General features: G+C 57.2%; 1 protein-coding gene across 1 annotated transcript; it reads left to right on the top strand.

The window, feature by feature from the left end:
* The first annotated feature begins 1,716 nt into the window (after window positions 1-1,716).
* On the top strand, window positions 1,717-10,532 carry KLK6 (kallikrein related peptidase 6). Its single transcript, XM_004619767.2, has 6 exons — window positions 1,717-1,804; window positions 2,529-2,575; window positions 2,907-3,063; window positions 6,899-7,146; window positions 8,402-8,538; window positions 9,510-10,532. Exons 1-6 carry the CDS (start codon window positions 1,755-1,757, stop codon window positions 9,666-9,668), a joined length of 798 nt encoding a protein of 265 aa, XP_004619824.2. The 5' UTR covers window positions 1,717-1,754; the 3' UTR covers window positions 9,669-10,532.
* Window positions 10,533-14,580: the final 4,048 nt, after the last annotated feature.

Raw genomic sequence — 14,580 nt, 5'->3', positions numbered from 1 at the left:
CGTCTGACTCTGAGGCTCCACAGCTTCTAACCGGGACATCCTGTAAGTATAAAAGCCACACGAGGGCTGCACAGACAGCGGGAGTCTGGTCTGCACGCAGGATCCCCAGCACCGCAGGACCTCCCACCAGAAATGGCCCCGAGCACTGAGCCAGGAGCAAGCTTTAGCACTGCCAGGTGAAGGCAAAAAAAAAAACAACTCCCAAAGAATGGCCCTTAAAGAGCCCGAGAGACACAACAGGAGGTAAGGTGCCTGCTTTGTACGTCGCTGACCCCAGTCCAATCCCTGGCACCTCATTCAGTCCCCTGAGCATGCCCAGAAGTGGTTCCTGAGCACAGAGTCCTGAGAACCACCAGGTATGACCCAAAAAGAAAAGTGTGATGCAGGGGCCGAGCCGACAGCCAGGAGCACGTTCCTAATTCCACTGTCCTGGGGACCCAGTCATACCCCGGGAACCCTGATATCTTCTTGCGCCCCATGTCTGCCAGCCCCTGTGTCCTTGGCACTGGGTCACATATGCCCAACATGCCCCCCACCTGCCAACACACACGGCAAACCTTTCCACCCCTCCTTTCTCCTCCTGGCCACACACCCACCTTTAAACATCCCCCCAGCCCTCCTGCTCCCCAACCCTTCCTGAGCACCCCCTGCATCTCCGCGCACAGAACCTCAGCAGCACCCCGAGAGCCCCTCAGCCTCCCCACCTCCCCACCGCGCCCACACTCAGCCCTTCCCTGGGGGCTGCAGCCTCGTGCACCCACACTGGCTTCTCTGGAAATTTGGGGGTGCAGAGGCCTTGGGAGGGGCGAGGGAGACAGGAATGAAGACAGCAGCCCAAAAATCAAGGAAGAGCAGACGGCTAGAGATGGACAGACAGACAACAGGCTGTGACTCTGTCTTGAGGGGCTGCACGGCCCAGCGTGGTGAAGACCCCAGCTCCACTCCAGCATCCACGCCCCCCAGCAGGGGTCACTCTCGGGGTGGGGAACCCAAGTGCTGCCTGGTAGGAAAGGAGGGAAGGATGGAAGGAGAGAGAAAGGGAGAAAGGAAGGAAGAAGAACCAGAGAAAGAAAACGAATGAGGAAAAGACAGAAAGTAAAAGAAAGAAAAAGATGTTAGAATATTGAATGCAACTAAATCGATGACTTAATAAACTTATAAAATCAAAAAAGAAAAGAGAGAAAGAGAAAAAAGAGAGAGAAAGAAAAAAGGAGGGAAGGAAGGAAGGAAGGAAGGAAGGAAGGAAGGAAGGAAGGAAGGAAGGAAGGAAGGAAGGAAGGAAGGAAGGAAGGAAGGAAGGAAAGGAAGGAAGGAAAGAGTGAGTGACCTGGGTTCGATTCCCAGCATCCCATATGGTCCCCTGAGCACTGCCAGGAGTAATTCCTGAGTGCAGAGCTAGGAGTAACCCCTGTGCATCGCCAGGTGTGACCCCCACCCAAAAAAAAGAAAGAGTGAGCGAGCCTGGAGAGAGAGGAGAGAGGGGAGGCAGACAGGGAAGCATAGCATGTGGAGACGCTCAGTGTGGAGCCAGAGACGGCCAGCAGGTCAGGCTGCAGGGGGGACGTGGACGGAGGTGGGTGCAGGCTGGGCCAGCAGGGTCCTGGTGTCAGGACAGACAAAGCCCAGCTGTTGACGCGGCCCCGGCCGCCCACTGGCCCACAGAGACTGGGACGGGAGCTGCAGGCGGGCCTGGTGGACAGAGCGCCATTGTTCCTCCCCACTCCCAGGCAGGGGTGGGGATCTGCGGGTGACACATGCCAGCTGGAGGGCCACGGTGCCGCGGCACCACCGAGGGCTTGCCCAGGTGCGTGAATCACCCCAGCCCCACGAAACCCGTTCCCAGGGCAAGGGTGCAGGGCGGGGGTGCTAGTGTCCGCAGCGGGCAGGGGGTCATGGGGGCGGGGGGCTGTTCTCCCCTGGGGGCTGGACTCTGGGACCTCAGACATAGCTCAGGAGTTGGCCAGGGGCTTTCCCTGCCCTCCCTGTGCTCCAGCCTTGTGCTCTGGCGGCCACCCTACTCTGTCCCTCACACCCAGGGGTCCAGAGCCCTCTGCCCCGCCCCCTTCTGCCCTGAAGCGGGGTCAGGGGTCATGGCCCAGTGGAGAACAGAGGAATGTGTGTGGGAGGCCTTGCTGGGAAAGGTGCGGCTTTGGGGAAGCAGGGGTTAAAAGGAGGCCCAGGAGCACCTGCAGAAGGGCCAGCCTCTCCGGGAGGCCAGGAAGACTTGGGTGTGAGTTCTGCAAGCCCCGTGCCCAGCATCCTGACTCTGGGTCCCAGGCACCCTCATCCCCAGGAGCCCCCTCGCCTAGGAGGGGCACCCCTGCATTGGCCTCTGCCTCGCCTGTGTCACCTGGGTCCCTGTGCAGCCGGGCGGGGGGGTGCAGGCCAGTCCCCCCGAGAGTGGCACCAGCAGGCACCAGCCTTGCAGGGGCCTGGCAGGGACAGACTCGCGGCAGGACAAAGGACAGAGTCAAGGGGCGGGACCGCGGGCAGTGCTGACCTGGTGGCTGACCTGGTGTGTTCCTCAGGTCCAGCATGAAGATATTGATCGTGGTTCTGGCGCTGGGCACGGCAGGTGGGTGAAGGGCCAGACGGGGCAGGGGTGGGGGCAGGGACAGCGGGTGGAGGGGCAGGGCGGGGTCACAGGCAGGTTTGACCAGGGTTGTGGGGGGTGGTGGGTGAGGCTATGGGGTCTGTGGGAGGTTCTGGGGGGTCTGGGGGGTCTGGGAGGCCTGGGGGGCAGACAGGGCCTAGGAAGCACTGGAGCTTCCCCCCGACTGCGGGAACTGGCTTTGGGGCAGGGGTGGGGGAGAAGATCCCCGTGACTGAGGTGGGTTGTGGGTCACCTCAGGGAGGTGTGAGGGGTCTCCAGATCTGCTTTCTGACGCCCGCCCCCCCCCCCACAGCCCTGGCGCAGTTCCAGGACAAGGTGCTGTATGGGGGACCCTGCGAGCGGATGTCGCACCCCTACCAGGCCGCCATCTACACCGCAGGCCGCCTGCTCTGCGGGGGGGTCGTCGTCCACCCACACTGGGTCCTCACCGCTGCCCACTGCCAGAAACCGTGAGTCCCCATGCCCGAGGCAGTCAGGGATGGGACGAGGTGACGTGGGCACCACTCACCCCTTCTCAGCGCCTCCGCAGGGATCTGGCTGCCCAGGCTTCCGCTGGGCACTGTCTGAGCCCCTTCCCGAGAAACGTGCCACGTGTCGGGATTAAGCAAAGCCCCCGCTGGGCGGCCCTGTTGGGGGGTGCTGGGTCAAGCAGGGTCTGGCCAGGAGAGGTGGGTGTGGGAAGGCCCTGGGAACGTGACCTGGAGGCAGCAGAGGCTGATGGGGGCGGGGTGGGAACCTCCACAAACTCGAGCCCACAGGGGCCGCCAGAGCCTCCCCGGCAGTGCTGGGACCCGACTTGGCCTCAGCCTTGAGTCTTCCGTGAGCCCTCATGGATTTGTGTCAAGAGCTTGGAAGAGGGGTTGGGCCTCCCCTGGTGGTGCTCAGGGGCCGCTCCTGGCTCTGTGCTCAGGAGGGACCCCCCGGGGGAACTGCAGCATCGAGACAGCTTCTTCCCCCCAGCCCCCGTCCTGTCTCCAGCCCCACCAGCAGGCAGGCCAGGCAGGGGCGGGGGGCGGGGGGCAAGTCTGACTTCCGGTGCCAAGTGGCTGCTGGCATGAGGGGACCCCAGAGGACGGGGGTTCCTGGGCTGGAGGTGGCGGGGCCAGGGCGAGGGGGAGGCGCTACTCAGCTCCCTGTATGGCCCTAGAGCCGCCCCAGTGTCTTTCTCTGAGTCGGGGAAGCAGCTTGGAGGCGCGCAGAGACCCAGCTGAGGTCTTGGCTCCAGGTGAGTTTGTAACCACAAGAGGGAGTGTCCAAAGAGGACAGGGGAGGGGGCAGGGGTGGCACTCAGGGGAGAGGTTAGAGGTGAACATCCTGGCAGTGACAAGAGAAAGGCCCAGGACGAGATCACTCAAAGGGTGGACAGAGAGAGAGGAGCGGACAGGGTCAGCGAACAGCCCCCACTGTGCCCAGCACTGACCATGGGCCAGGGGCCCTGCACCCACCACCAGGGACTCTTGGACCCATTTTGCAGATGAAGAAGGGGAGGTTTGGAGGGGCGGTGAGTGGCGTGCAGGGAGTGGGGACTGTAGTGTCCACATGGCATGGGAGAGCCCCTGTTCTCGCCCCGTTAGCTCATGCTCTCCCGAGCACTGTCAGGAGGGACCCCTGAGCATTAACCCAGAGCAGTGCCCAGCCCTGAAGGGTGTGTGGCCAAAGCAGTAGAAACTAAAGGCGGGTGGATTGGGTGGGAGGAGCCGGCAAGGCCGAGCCCTTTGGCCGTGGAGGCCTTGGCCTGGGTATTTAAGGCCCTGGTCTCAGTGTCTAGCACCAAACACACACACAAACCTCCCTGAGTGTTTGGAAGAAAACAGGTTCCGCAGGGGCTGGAGTGATAGCACAGCGGGTAGGGCATTTGCCTTGCATGCGGCTGACCCGGGTTCAATTCCCAGCATCCCATATGGTCCTCTGAGCACCACCAGGGGTAATTCCTGAGTGCAGAGCCAGGAGTGACCCCTGTACATCGCCAGGTGTGACCCAAAAAAGAAAAAAAAAACAAAAACAAAAAACAGGTTCTGCAGCGCCATGTGGGGGTGTGCTCGTGCAGGGACACTGAGCGCCCCGGGACTCTCCTCCCCTCCCCCCAGGCCCCCGGAGAGCTAACACCAGCGCCTCCCTGGTGTTGGTTGGTGGACTTGGGGCCCTAGTGCACTCTAAGTGTCTGGCCTGGGCTGGACAGGGGGTCTCAGCAGAGTCCAGAGTGGGGGGTGGGCAGGAGGGCGGGGAAGTGACTATTGCACAAACGGAAAGCAAGCAGAGGTTACACTTTGGGCAAGCAGAGAACAAAGGGGCCTGTTAGAGGGCAGGAGGTGTCTGCAAGAACCTCCTCCTGTTGGGTTTTGTTTCCGGGTCACACTTGGCAGTGCTCTGGGGCTATTCCCCACCCTGAACTCGGGGTTCACCCCTAGTGGTGCTTAGGGGTCCAGGCAGTGCTGGAAGGGGGTGGAGAAAGGGTGGTAAATGCAAACCTCCATCAGGCAAAGCCTGCCCAAGGGCCTGTGGGGAGCCGGGGCACCGGCCCAGGAAGCAGGTTCTGAGATGAGCCCAGCTGAGTGGGGGTGCAGCTTGGGGAGGGGTAAGGGGGAGACACACCCCTGAGGGGCAGGCAGGCAGCCCTGCAGCAGCGAAAGGAAGGGACCCTCTCCCAGGCAGGCAGAGCGTGGGGATCTGGGATCTTGGGCTTCCTTTGGCCCATTTCATGAATATTTACTTACTGAAGCCCCATCACATCCCAGACATGGTGGCCAGCGGCCGCTGTCTCAGACAGTGCAGAGAGAATATCCCCAGGATCGCAGGGAATTTCCCTGGCCAGCGCACAGCCCGGCCGGGAGGAGAGGCAGGAAAACAGGACAATAGTTATCAATGTGCACAGAACGTGCCAGAAGACAGGCTAAGAAAGAGAAGATAGGAATGTCTGGCAGAGGAGATGTTTGCATTTTATTTATCTTTGATTTGGGGCCTAAGGACACACCTTGTGGTACCCAGGACTACTTTCTGGCTTTGCACTCAGGGTGGGGGCCGGAATTGAACCAGGTGGGTTATGTGCAGGGCAAGTGCCTGAACCCCCATACTACCTGGCCCGATTATTTGCAAGTTATCTGGGTCTCCAGGGAGAGATCACAGAGAAGGTGACATTGGAAGAGAGTGAGGGATGAATATCCTTGCAGATATCAGGAGAAAGAATCACTAGCAAGGGACAGGCCTGGGGTGCAAGGAGTGTGATGTGTCCCAGCTGGGGGGGGGGCTTATGTCTGAAAGGTGTTGGGGACAGATGGCATAGAATCCGTGGGCCCTGGTGAGCACTGTGGTCTAGACTCAGTGACTGAGCAGCGGATGGACAGGACCAGCGGCCGCTGTTATGGTATCTCTGGACCAAAGGAGGCAAAGGCCAATTCACAGCATCTGGGGAGGGGCCACAGCGGCAGTCCAGGTAAGAGAGGGGGGAGGGCTCAGACCCCTGGGAGCAGTGAGGGTAGACAAATTCCAAATAGACTACACAGAGACAAAGGAATTCCTGGACCCGTAAAGCATCAGACGGTCGAGAAGAGGGGATGGAGGGTGGGAGTGGTAGGATGGCAGGGAGGGCGTTTGCTCTGCACATGGCCCACCCAGGTTTCATCTCTACCACTCCATCTGTCCCCCTAAGCCCCACCAGCAGTGATCCCTGAACACAGAGCCAGGAGTAAACCCTGAGCTCTGTTGGGTATGGCCCTAACATCAAAAAGGAAAAAAGAAAAGTAGGGGGAAGGGGATAGGAGCTGGGGAAATAGGATAAGGGTTAAGATGCTTATCTTGCATTCTGATGGCCCCAGTTCAAATCCCTGGCACTGTGTACGGTTCTCTGAGTGCCACTGTGGGTCACTACTGAGCACAGAGCCAGGAATAGTCCCGGAGCACTGCCAGGACCCACCACTCGCCAACCCAATAAAAATAGCCAAGAAGAGTCTCCAATGAGCCAGAGAGATAGGACAGGGGTGAAGCACCTGCCTTGTAGGTGGCTGACCCAGGTTCAATCCCTGATAAGCATAGATGGTCCCCTGCCAGCAGTGAGCACAGGTCCAGGAGCAAACCCTGAGCATTGCCGGCTGAGACCCCCAAATCCAGCAAAACCAAAAGAATACCTCTGCGATTCTTCTGAAAGGCTGGAGCTGGGAGCCTGAGCAAGGATGCCCGTGAGGTTAGCAGGCGAGAGGGCTCGTAGGGCCCCAGGCACTGCGCCGCGGGGACACTCAGCTCCTCAAAGGCGGCCCCCAGCAGGTAAGACCCAACCCTCCTCCTCCTCAGGAACCTTCAGGTTTACCTGGGGAAGCACGACCTGCAGCAGCAGGAGGAGTCCCAGGAGCAGAGCTCCGTCGCCCAGGTGGTGGTCCATCCCCGCTACAACTCTGCCACCCACGACCAGGACATCATGCTGCTGCGCCTGGCACACCCAGCCCGCCTCTCACAGCACGTCCAGCCCCTGCCCCTGGAGAAGAACTGCTCTGCCCGCCACACCAGCTGCCACATAGTCGGCTGGGGCAAAACAGCAGATGGTCAGTAACGGGAGGACCCCGGGGAGGGGGGCAGTGAAGGAGGCGGTGCTGGGTAATGGGATGTGCATTCATGGTTGTTGGTTGTGGGATATTATTGGAAATAAAGGGTGGATACGGGAGTTGGACCGAGGAGTGAATGTCCAATGGCTGAAGAGAACAGTGGATGAAAGGCAGGAAGAGACAGGTCACAGGTCAAGGGGCAACGAGGAGGAAAGGGTGATGCTAATCAGAGAGGTCAGGTATCAAAGGGGAGGGATCAGGATGATGAGTCATAGCGGAAAGCAAAGAAAGAATTCATGGAAGAAGAGAAACTGATAAAGCGGGAGACAGTGGGAATTCTGCATTAAGAACAGGACAGAGGGGGGCCGAGAGAGAGTACAGCAGGCAGGGCACTTGTCTTGCATGCAGCCAGCCCAGGTTCAGTTCCACCATCCCATATAGCCCTCCAAGCCCGCAAGGAGTGACCCTTGAACGTAGAGCCAGGAGTAACCCTGAGCATTTATTTTGAGTGTGGCCTCAAAATAAAACAAAATGGAATGGAGAAGAAAGAGAGAGAGAGAGACAGAGACAGAGACAGAGAGACAGAGAGAGAAAGAGAATGCAAGAGGGACCAGTTGGGGAAGAGTTGATGGTTGAGCAGAGCCACTAGAGGAAGGAACTGGAAGAAACAAGCTTGATGGATCAGGAGGACCCGCAGAAGGTGGGCCTGTGACAGACCCAAAGATAAAGACCCCATGTGGAAGAATCAATAGGGAGAACCATTGGGGGAGAAGGGAGGGACCATTAAGGAAAGGGCCAATCAGAGAGGTAGACCACTAAATGAGGAGCCAATCCTAAAAGAGAGTGACCAACCAGGGTGAGCCAATGGGCAATAATGGTTCAATGGTGGTGGAAATAGTACAACAAAGGGGGGACAAATGGAAGCGGGGTCAAGAAAAAACATCAGTGGGGAATGAGGTCTGCTGGCAAAGGGAATTATGAGGAGCAGGCCATGGGAGGGGGTCAGGATAAGAGGGACCAATCAGGAGTCAGGGAGGGAAGCTCAGTGGGGTGATCCATGCTCCCTGACAGCACATAGGCCCCTCACATTGCCAGGAGTGACCCCTGCGCCAAGCTTAGAGCCAGGAATAACCCCCGAGCATTGTGGGTGTGAGCCCAAAACAAATGAAGGAGAGAAATAAGGAGGGAGCAGCTGCGGGGCATGAGGACTCAGGAGACGCGTTGGGGGTGCTTCGCCCGTCCTCCCCCCAAACAGGAGGCTTCCCTAACACGCTCCAGTGCGCCTACATCCACCTGGTGCCCCATGAGGAGTGCGAGCGCGCCTACCCGGGCCAGATCACCAACAACATGGTGTGCGCTGGGGACGAGAAGCTCGGGAAGGACTCCTGCCAGGTGAGACCACCAGCCCCGGGAGCAGCGCAGGAGAGAAGCTCGTTTGGGCTTTACAGGGATAAGGGGGCAGGGGAGAGCGTCAGGCTGACACTCAGACACGCAGAAGTGGGTGCAGACACGGGCGGCCAGAGACGCCCTTGAGGAGGGAGATGAAGAGCTAGAGAGAGGGCCTGGCATGAGGGTACGGGATGTAAGGCACGGCCAGTCCCCGGCACCCATAGGGTCCTCTGAGCCCTGCCTGGAGTGCAGAGCCAGGCGCAAGCCCTGAGCACTGCCAGGTGTGGTTCAAACCATCCCCATCCGCCCCCAAAGAAGGAACTAGACACTCAGAAGCATACAGTGGGGAGGGGGTCTGTCCTTCCTCAGAGCCTGGAAAGCCTGTCCCCCACCTCCCCTGCACCTCGCCTCTGATCCTAACTTCCTCTTCCTCCTCCTCCTCCCCCTCCTCCCTATCCTCCTCCTCCTCCTCCCTATCCTCCTTCCTCTTCCTCCTCCTTCTCCTCCTTCTTGCTTTTGAGCCAAACCCACTGGTGCTCAGGGCTTACTCCTGACTCTGCTCAGGGATCATTTCTGACAGAACTCGGGGGACCCTCTGTGATAATGGTGATCAAATTGGGGCCTCCTGCTTGCAGAGCGTGTGCCCTGCCCCCTGCAACGCCCCCCACTCCCCAACCCCACCCCGCTGCCAGCTCTCTCCCTGGATCCCAGACCCTTTGTACCTTTTCTGTGTGTTTTCTTTCCACCTCTCTGGGCCTTGCTCCCCCATTGTTCTATTTCCTGGTTTCCCTCCTCTTCTTATGACTCCCTCCCCCCTCCCTCCCTCCCTTCCTCTTTCTCTCTCTCTCTCTCTCTCTCTCTCTCTCTCTCTCTCTCTCTCTCTCCCCTTCTCTCCCTCTCTCTCTCCCCCATTACTTCTCCTCTCCTCTATGTCCATCTCCCTGTGCCTCTGACTCCCTCTGTCTCTCCCACAGGGTGACTCTGGGGGACCCCTGGTGTGTGATGACCGGCTCCGGGGCCTGGTCTCCTGGGGCAATGTTCCCTGCGGCTCCAAGGAGAAGCCAGGTGTCTACACTGATGTTTGCAGATACGTCCCCTGGATCCAGAGAACCATCCGCAGCTACTCACCCTGAGAGGCACGCCAGCTCCCCGGCCAAGGGCCCCCCCTCTCTGACCATGACCTTGCCTTCCCCTCCTCCCCGCCTAACACATCGGCACTGGCGGCTTGTACTGCACTGGTCTCGCTTCAATATGGTTTAATGAACACAAATTGCAGTGCAGCGTCGATGCGTTTCACAAAGACAGAAGCCAGCAGCGTGGGTTCTAAGGCGAGCAGGAGCAAGGGCTTCACTCCCACCCAGCAGAGACCTCCAGGGTCTGTCTGGTCTTTCCTGGGGGGGGGGGGGTTTCTGCAGGGTCTCTGGCCAACACCCGAGAGATAATACAGCAGGCAGGGCATTTGCTTGCCTTGCATGCCACCAACCCAGGTTGATCCCTGGCATCCCCTATGGTCCCCCAAGTCCCGCCAGGAGTAATTCCTGAGTGAAGAGCCAGGAGTAACCCCTGAGCACCACAGAGTGTGGCCCCCCAAACAAACAAAACAAATGCCCCAAAAGAATGGGTTTGATCAGCCGTGGGGCCTCTTGATTTGCTCCACTTCAGCTCTCCGGAGCTCGGGTACCCACCCCCGTGTTCATCAAGGTACCGTGACTGACAGGGCTGCCTACACAGCTTCATGCATGCACCCTTCCGACACCACACCCACTGCTGCCCGCCTCCCTCCACCGCTGCCCTCCCGAGCTCCCCTGCGCCTCCCTCCCGGGTAAGCTCAGTTCTGATGACCAACTCCTCAGTTTTGTTGCCTGGCCATATTACAGCTCGACACCCCACATATAAGGGACCTCACTCTGTGCCCATCCCTGTCCTGTGGATGCCACTCAGTGCCATGCTCTCTAGGTCGTCCGCACGCAGCAAATAAACAATTCCATCTTCTCTTACCCCTGAGTTTGGATTCCACGGCATATCTAGAGATCACAACTGCCTTTCTCGCCATCTATATATGAAGTCACCTATGGTTGGAGATATATATATGGACTGGAGCCATAGCACAGCGGGTAGGGCGTTTGCCTTGCACGCGGCCAACCCGGGTTCAGTTCCTCCGCCCCTCTCAGAGAGCCTGGCAAGCTACCGAGAGTATCCCGCCCGCACAGCAGAGCCTGGCAAGCTCCCCATGGCATATTCGATATGCCAAAAACAGTAACAACAAGTCTCACAATGGAGATGTGACTGGTGCCCACTCAAGAAAATAGATGAACAATGAGATGACAGTGCAGTGCTACATATATATGTGTGTGTATGTGTGTGTATACACATATATATGTATATATATGTATGTATGTATATATATATTGGTTTGGATCTGGAGCCACACCTAGTGACACTGGTGGGGCTCAAGGGACCATAGGCAATGCCAGAAACCCAGGTGAGCTACCTACAAAGCAAGCACCTCACTCCGGGACTGTCTCTCCCCAATATCTGGGCAAACCCATTTCACAGCCATTTCACAGCCCAGTTGGATTTCTGTTCCCTCCAGGACAGCTCCTTGACCCCACCCCCTGACAGCCCCCTGGAATGACTCTTCCCATCACACCCTGAGGCAGTCCAGGGAAATGAGTCGTACAGGAGATCGTGGCATCCCGGAAAGTGTGAGGGCACAGAGCAGGCACCGGGCACCAGAGATCTCAGGTGGAGAGACTGGACCGGCCCTAGGGCAGCGGGAGCTGTGCAGGAACGGGGAGGAGGAGCAGAAAGAGCCAGAGAGGCGAGTCGTGAGGCCCTGGGGCAGAGCTGGGACAGGAGGCCATGAGCAGAAGGAGGACATTTTTGTGGAGGACCAACCAGGTGAGGAGCCCAAGGGTGTCGGAGCACCTGCCGTGCCTGGGAGAAGCAGCAGAAGTGGTGACATGGCTGGGAATGTAGGTCGATGGGAGCCGGGGCCAGGCCACATCCTGGGTGGAATCTGACCTTCATCCTGAAGGCCTTGAGCAAAAGAAGGAGAAGAAGGTCAGGTCTGGGCATTAGACTGAGCTCGCTGGGGTCCATGGGCAGGACAGGGAGTGGGCAGGGAGAAAGGGGGGAGTTCCCAAGAGAACTGAGCAGGAGAGAGGGTCTGGGGCAGGGCACTTGCCTCGCATGCAACCGACCTGGGTTTGATCCCTGGCACTGCATCCAGTCTCCTAAGGACGGCCAGGAGTGAGCCCTGTGCATCGTCAGGTGTGACCCCAGCAAACAGAAAATGAGCATGCAGGGGACCTGGGTGAGTTTCGGGCTTCCCTGCCTCTGTGGGGTTTTTATCATGTGCCCCCTCCAGGGCCCCCTCTCAGCCTACCACACCTCTGAGCACAGTAAGGCCAGGGCCCACCCAGGGGTACAAGGGTGACAGGAAAAGTCTTCCCAGAGAGGAGCGGGGAGACCCATGTGTGGACTGCAGTTAGATGGACAGGAATATTACATTAGTTTGGTTTTTTTCTGGGCGCTACGTACCCAGCAGTTCTCAAGGCTGACTCCTGGCCCTGTGCTCAGGGCTGAGTCCTGGCTCTGGGCTCAGGGCTGACTCCCGTCTGGGCTCAGTGGAAGCTTGGAAATACCAGGAGTCAAACCGCATGCAAGGCCAGCACCCTCCCCACAGACTGGCTCTCTGACCGCAGAAGTAGAGGAATAGTAGGAGCACAGGGGGGCTGGGGAGGGCAGATGACAAGTCAGGCCCATCACCGCTCACAGAAGGAGGCTGTGAGTCATGACACAGCACGTGCTGCTGAACTGTAAGTGGTTTCACATGTGATCACACTTGGGCAACTGAACTCCTGGTCTCAAGGCTGGAGCAATGGCACCACGTGTGGGGTGGGGTGGGCCGCATGTGTGGCATGTGTTTGATCTCCTGCACCATCTATGATCTTCTAAGCACCATCAGTACTGATTCCTGAGCAGGAGTAAGCCCTGAGCCCTGCTGGCAATGGCTCAGAAGCCCCCCCAAAAGAAAGAAACAAACCAAAAAACCCACAAACAACTCCCAGTCTCAAGGAGCCTCATGTCTGCAAGCTTTTCGGCCAAGCTATGGCCAGGCCTTCGCCTTAGGGTGTTGAAGGAACCATATGGAGAGATCTCCCAGAGTTAAGACACTCACCTGGCATGCGGGCAAGCCTGGTTCAATCCCTAGCACTGCTGGGAGTATTAACACCTGAGCACTGAGCTAGGAGTAAACCCTGAGCACCACTAGGTGTGCCCTCTGCAAAAAAACAAATAATCTTCAGTAAAATGAAATCTTTTTTTGCTTTTTGGATCACACCCGGCAATGCACAGAGGTTACTCCTGGCTCTGCACTCAGGAATTACCCCTGGCGGTGCTCAGGGGACCATATGGGATTCTGGAAATCGAACCCGGGTTGGCCGCATGCAAGGCAAATGCCCTACCCACTGTGCTATTGCTCCAGCCCCGTAAAATGAAATCTTAACAGCAAATGAGTGGCTGGCTTCTCTGAGTTCACGGAAGTATTCATTCATGAGAATGAATGATCCGGCCCACTTTAACCAACCCCTTCTGGAAAAACAGGACCTTGAAATTCATGTGGGATGGGCTGCAAGGGTGCCATGAGGGTCCCAGGAGGCACCCAGAGGTTGAATGTCCAGACCAAATTCAACTTCTGCACACGGAGAGGGAAGAACCTGTGATAAACAGCAGCGCACTTGGCACACACCGGCCCCGTCCTGGAGCTCGTTTACTCCTCTTGCATTTGTGCTTCCGTTTCACAGATGGAAACTGAAGGCTAGCGACACTCTGTCATCTGCCCGAAGCCTCTAGAAGGGCAGGGACCGAGGCAGAGGTGGAGAGTGAGGGTCTGGCAGTGCCTGTCACCCTGATGTTTCTGCAGCTGACATCTCTTTCCAATCCAGAAATGCTTCCCCACCCCGCAGACAAATGCTAAAGTCCAGCCTGTCAGTGCTGGAGCCATCAGACAGCACTTGTCCTGCACATAGCTCACCCGGGTTTGATCCCGTATCCCATATGATCCCCGGCCCTACCAGGAGTGACCCCGAGCACAGAGCCAGGAGTCAGCCCTGAGAACTCCTGAGAATGACTCAAAAACAAGACAAAAAAATAAATGAGGATTGACAATAAATGATTAATAATTAATAATCATTTGCCATTGATAGTCAATATCATTAATGATTAATTGCTTAATTATAAATGATTACTAAAGGACCAGATTAATTAATACTGTCACTGTCACTGTCATCCGTTGTTCATCAATTTGCTCAAGTGGGCACCAGTAAGGTGTCCATTGTGAGACTTGTTGTTATTGTTTTTGGCATATTGAATATGCCACGGGGAGGATGCTAGGCTCTGCCGTGTGTGGGGGGGATACTCTTGGTAGCTTGTCAGGCTCTCTGAGAGGGATGGAGGAATCAAACCCAGGTCGGCCGTGTGCAAGGCAAATGCCTTACCCACTGTGCAATTAATTAAAGTTATGAATAATTAAAGATATTAAATTTTGCAAATGGAACCAAACATGATTATAAAGATCTTTCTAGGATGAAAACACAAGGGGTTCTTGTGCACTTTGATGGCAGTGAGATGACCCAGCTGTGTAAAACAAAATCATAAATATCCACATCACTGTAAACACATTATCTAACTATAACCTAATTTTTTTTAATTTAAAAAATGCTTAGAATTAAGGAGCTCATAATCTTGGGGCTGGAGCGATAGCACAGCAATTGGGCGTTCGCCTTTCATACGGCCGACCCAAGTTCGATTCCTCCACCCCTCTCGGAGAGCCCGGCAAGCTACTGAGAGTATCAAGCCCGAGCAGCAGAGCCTGGCAAGCTACCCGTGCGTATTGGATATGCCAAAAACAGTAACAATAAGTCTCTCAATCAGAGACGTTACTGGTGCCCGCTCAAACAAATCAATGAGCAATGGGGTGACAGTGATAAAATAGCCTTAAAAAGTCTTGGGCTGGAGGGGCTGGAGCACAGCGGGTAGGGC

Source organism: Sorex araneus, chromosome 8 (genome assembly GCF_027595985.1).
Source record: "Sorex araneus isolate mSorAra2 chromosome 8, mSorAra2.pri, whole genome shotgun sequence".
NCBI lineage: Eukaryota > Metazoa > Chordata > Mammalia > Eulipotyphla > Soricidae > Sorex > Sorex araneus.
This window is presented reverse-complemented; position numbering and strand designations above follow the sequence as displayed.

What these genes read in the sequence shown, in the direction of transcription:
- KLK6 (XM_004619767.2), top strand. Translation starts at nt 1,755, where the DNA reads ATGCCAGCTGGAGGGCCACGGTGCCGCGGCACCACCGAGGGCTTGCCC. An exon ending in TCTGGCGCTGGGCACGGCAG is followed by an intron (nt 2,576 to 2,906) that starts GTGGGTGAAGGG and finishes CCCCCCCCACAG; the next exon opens with CCCTGGCGCAGTTCCAGGAC. An exon ending in TCGGGAAGGACTCCTGCCAG is followed by an intron (nt 8,539 to 9,509) that starts GTGAGACCACCA and finishes TCTCTCCCACAG; the next exon opens with GGTGACTCTGGGGGACCCCT.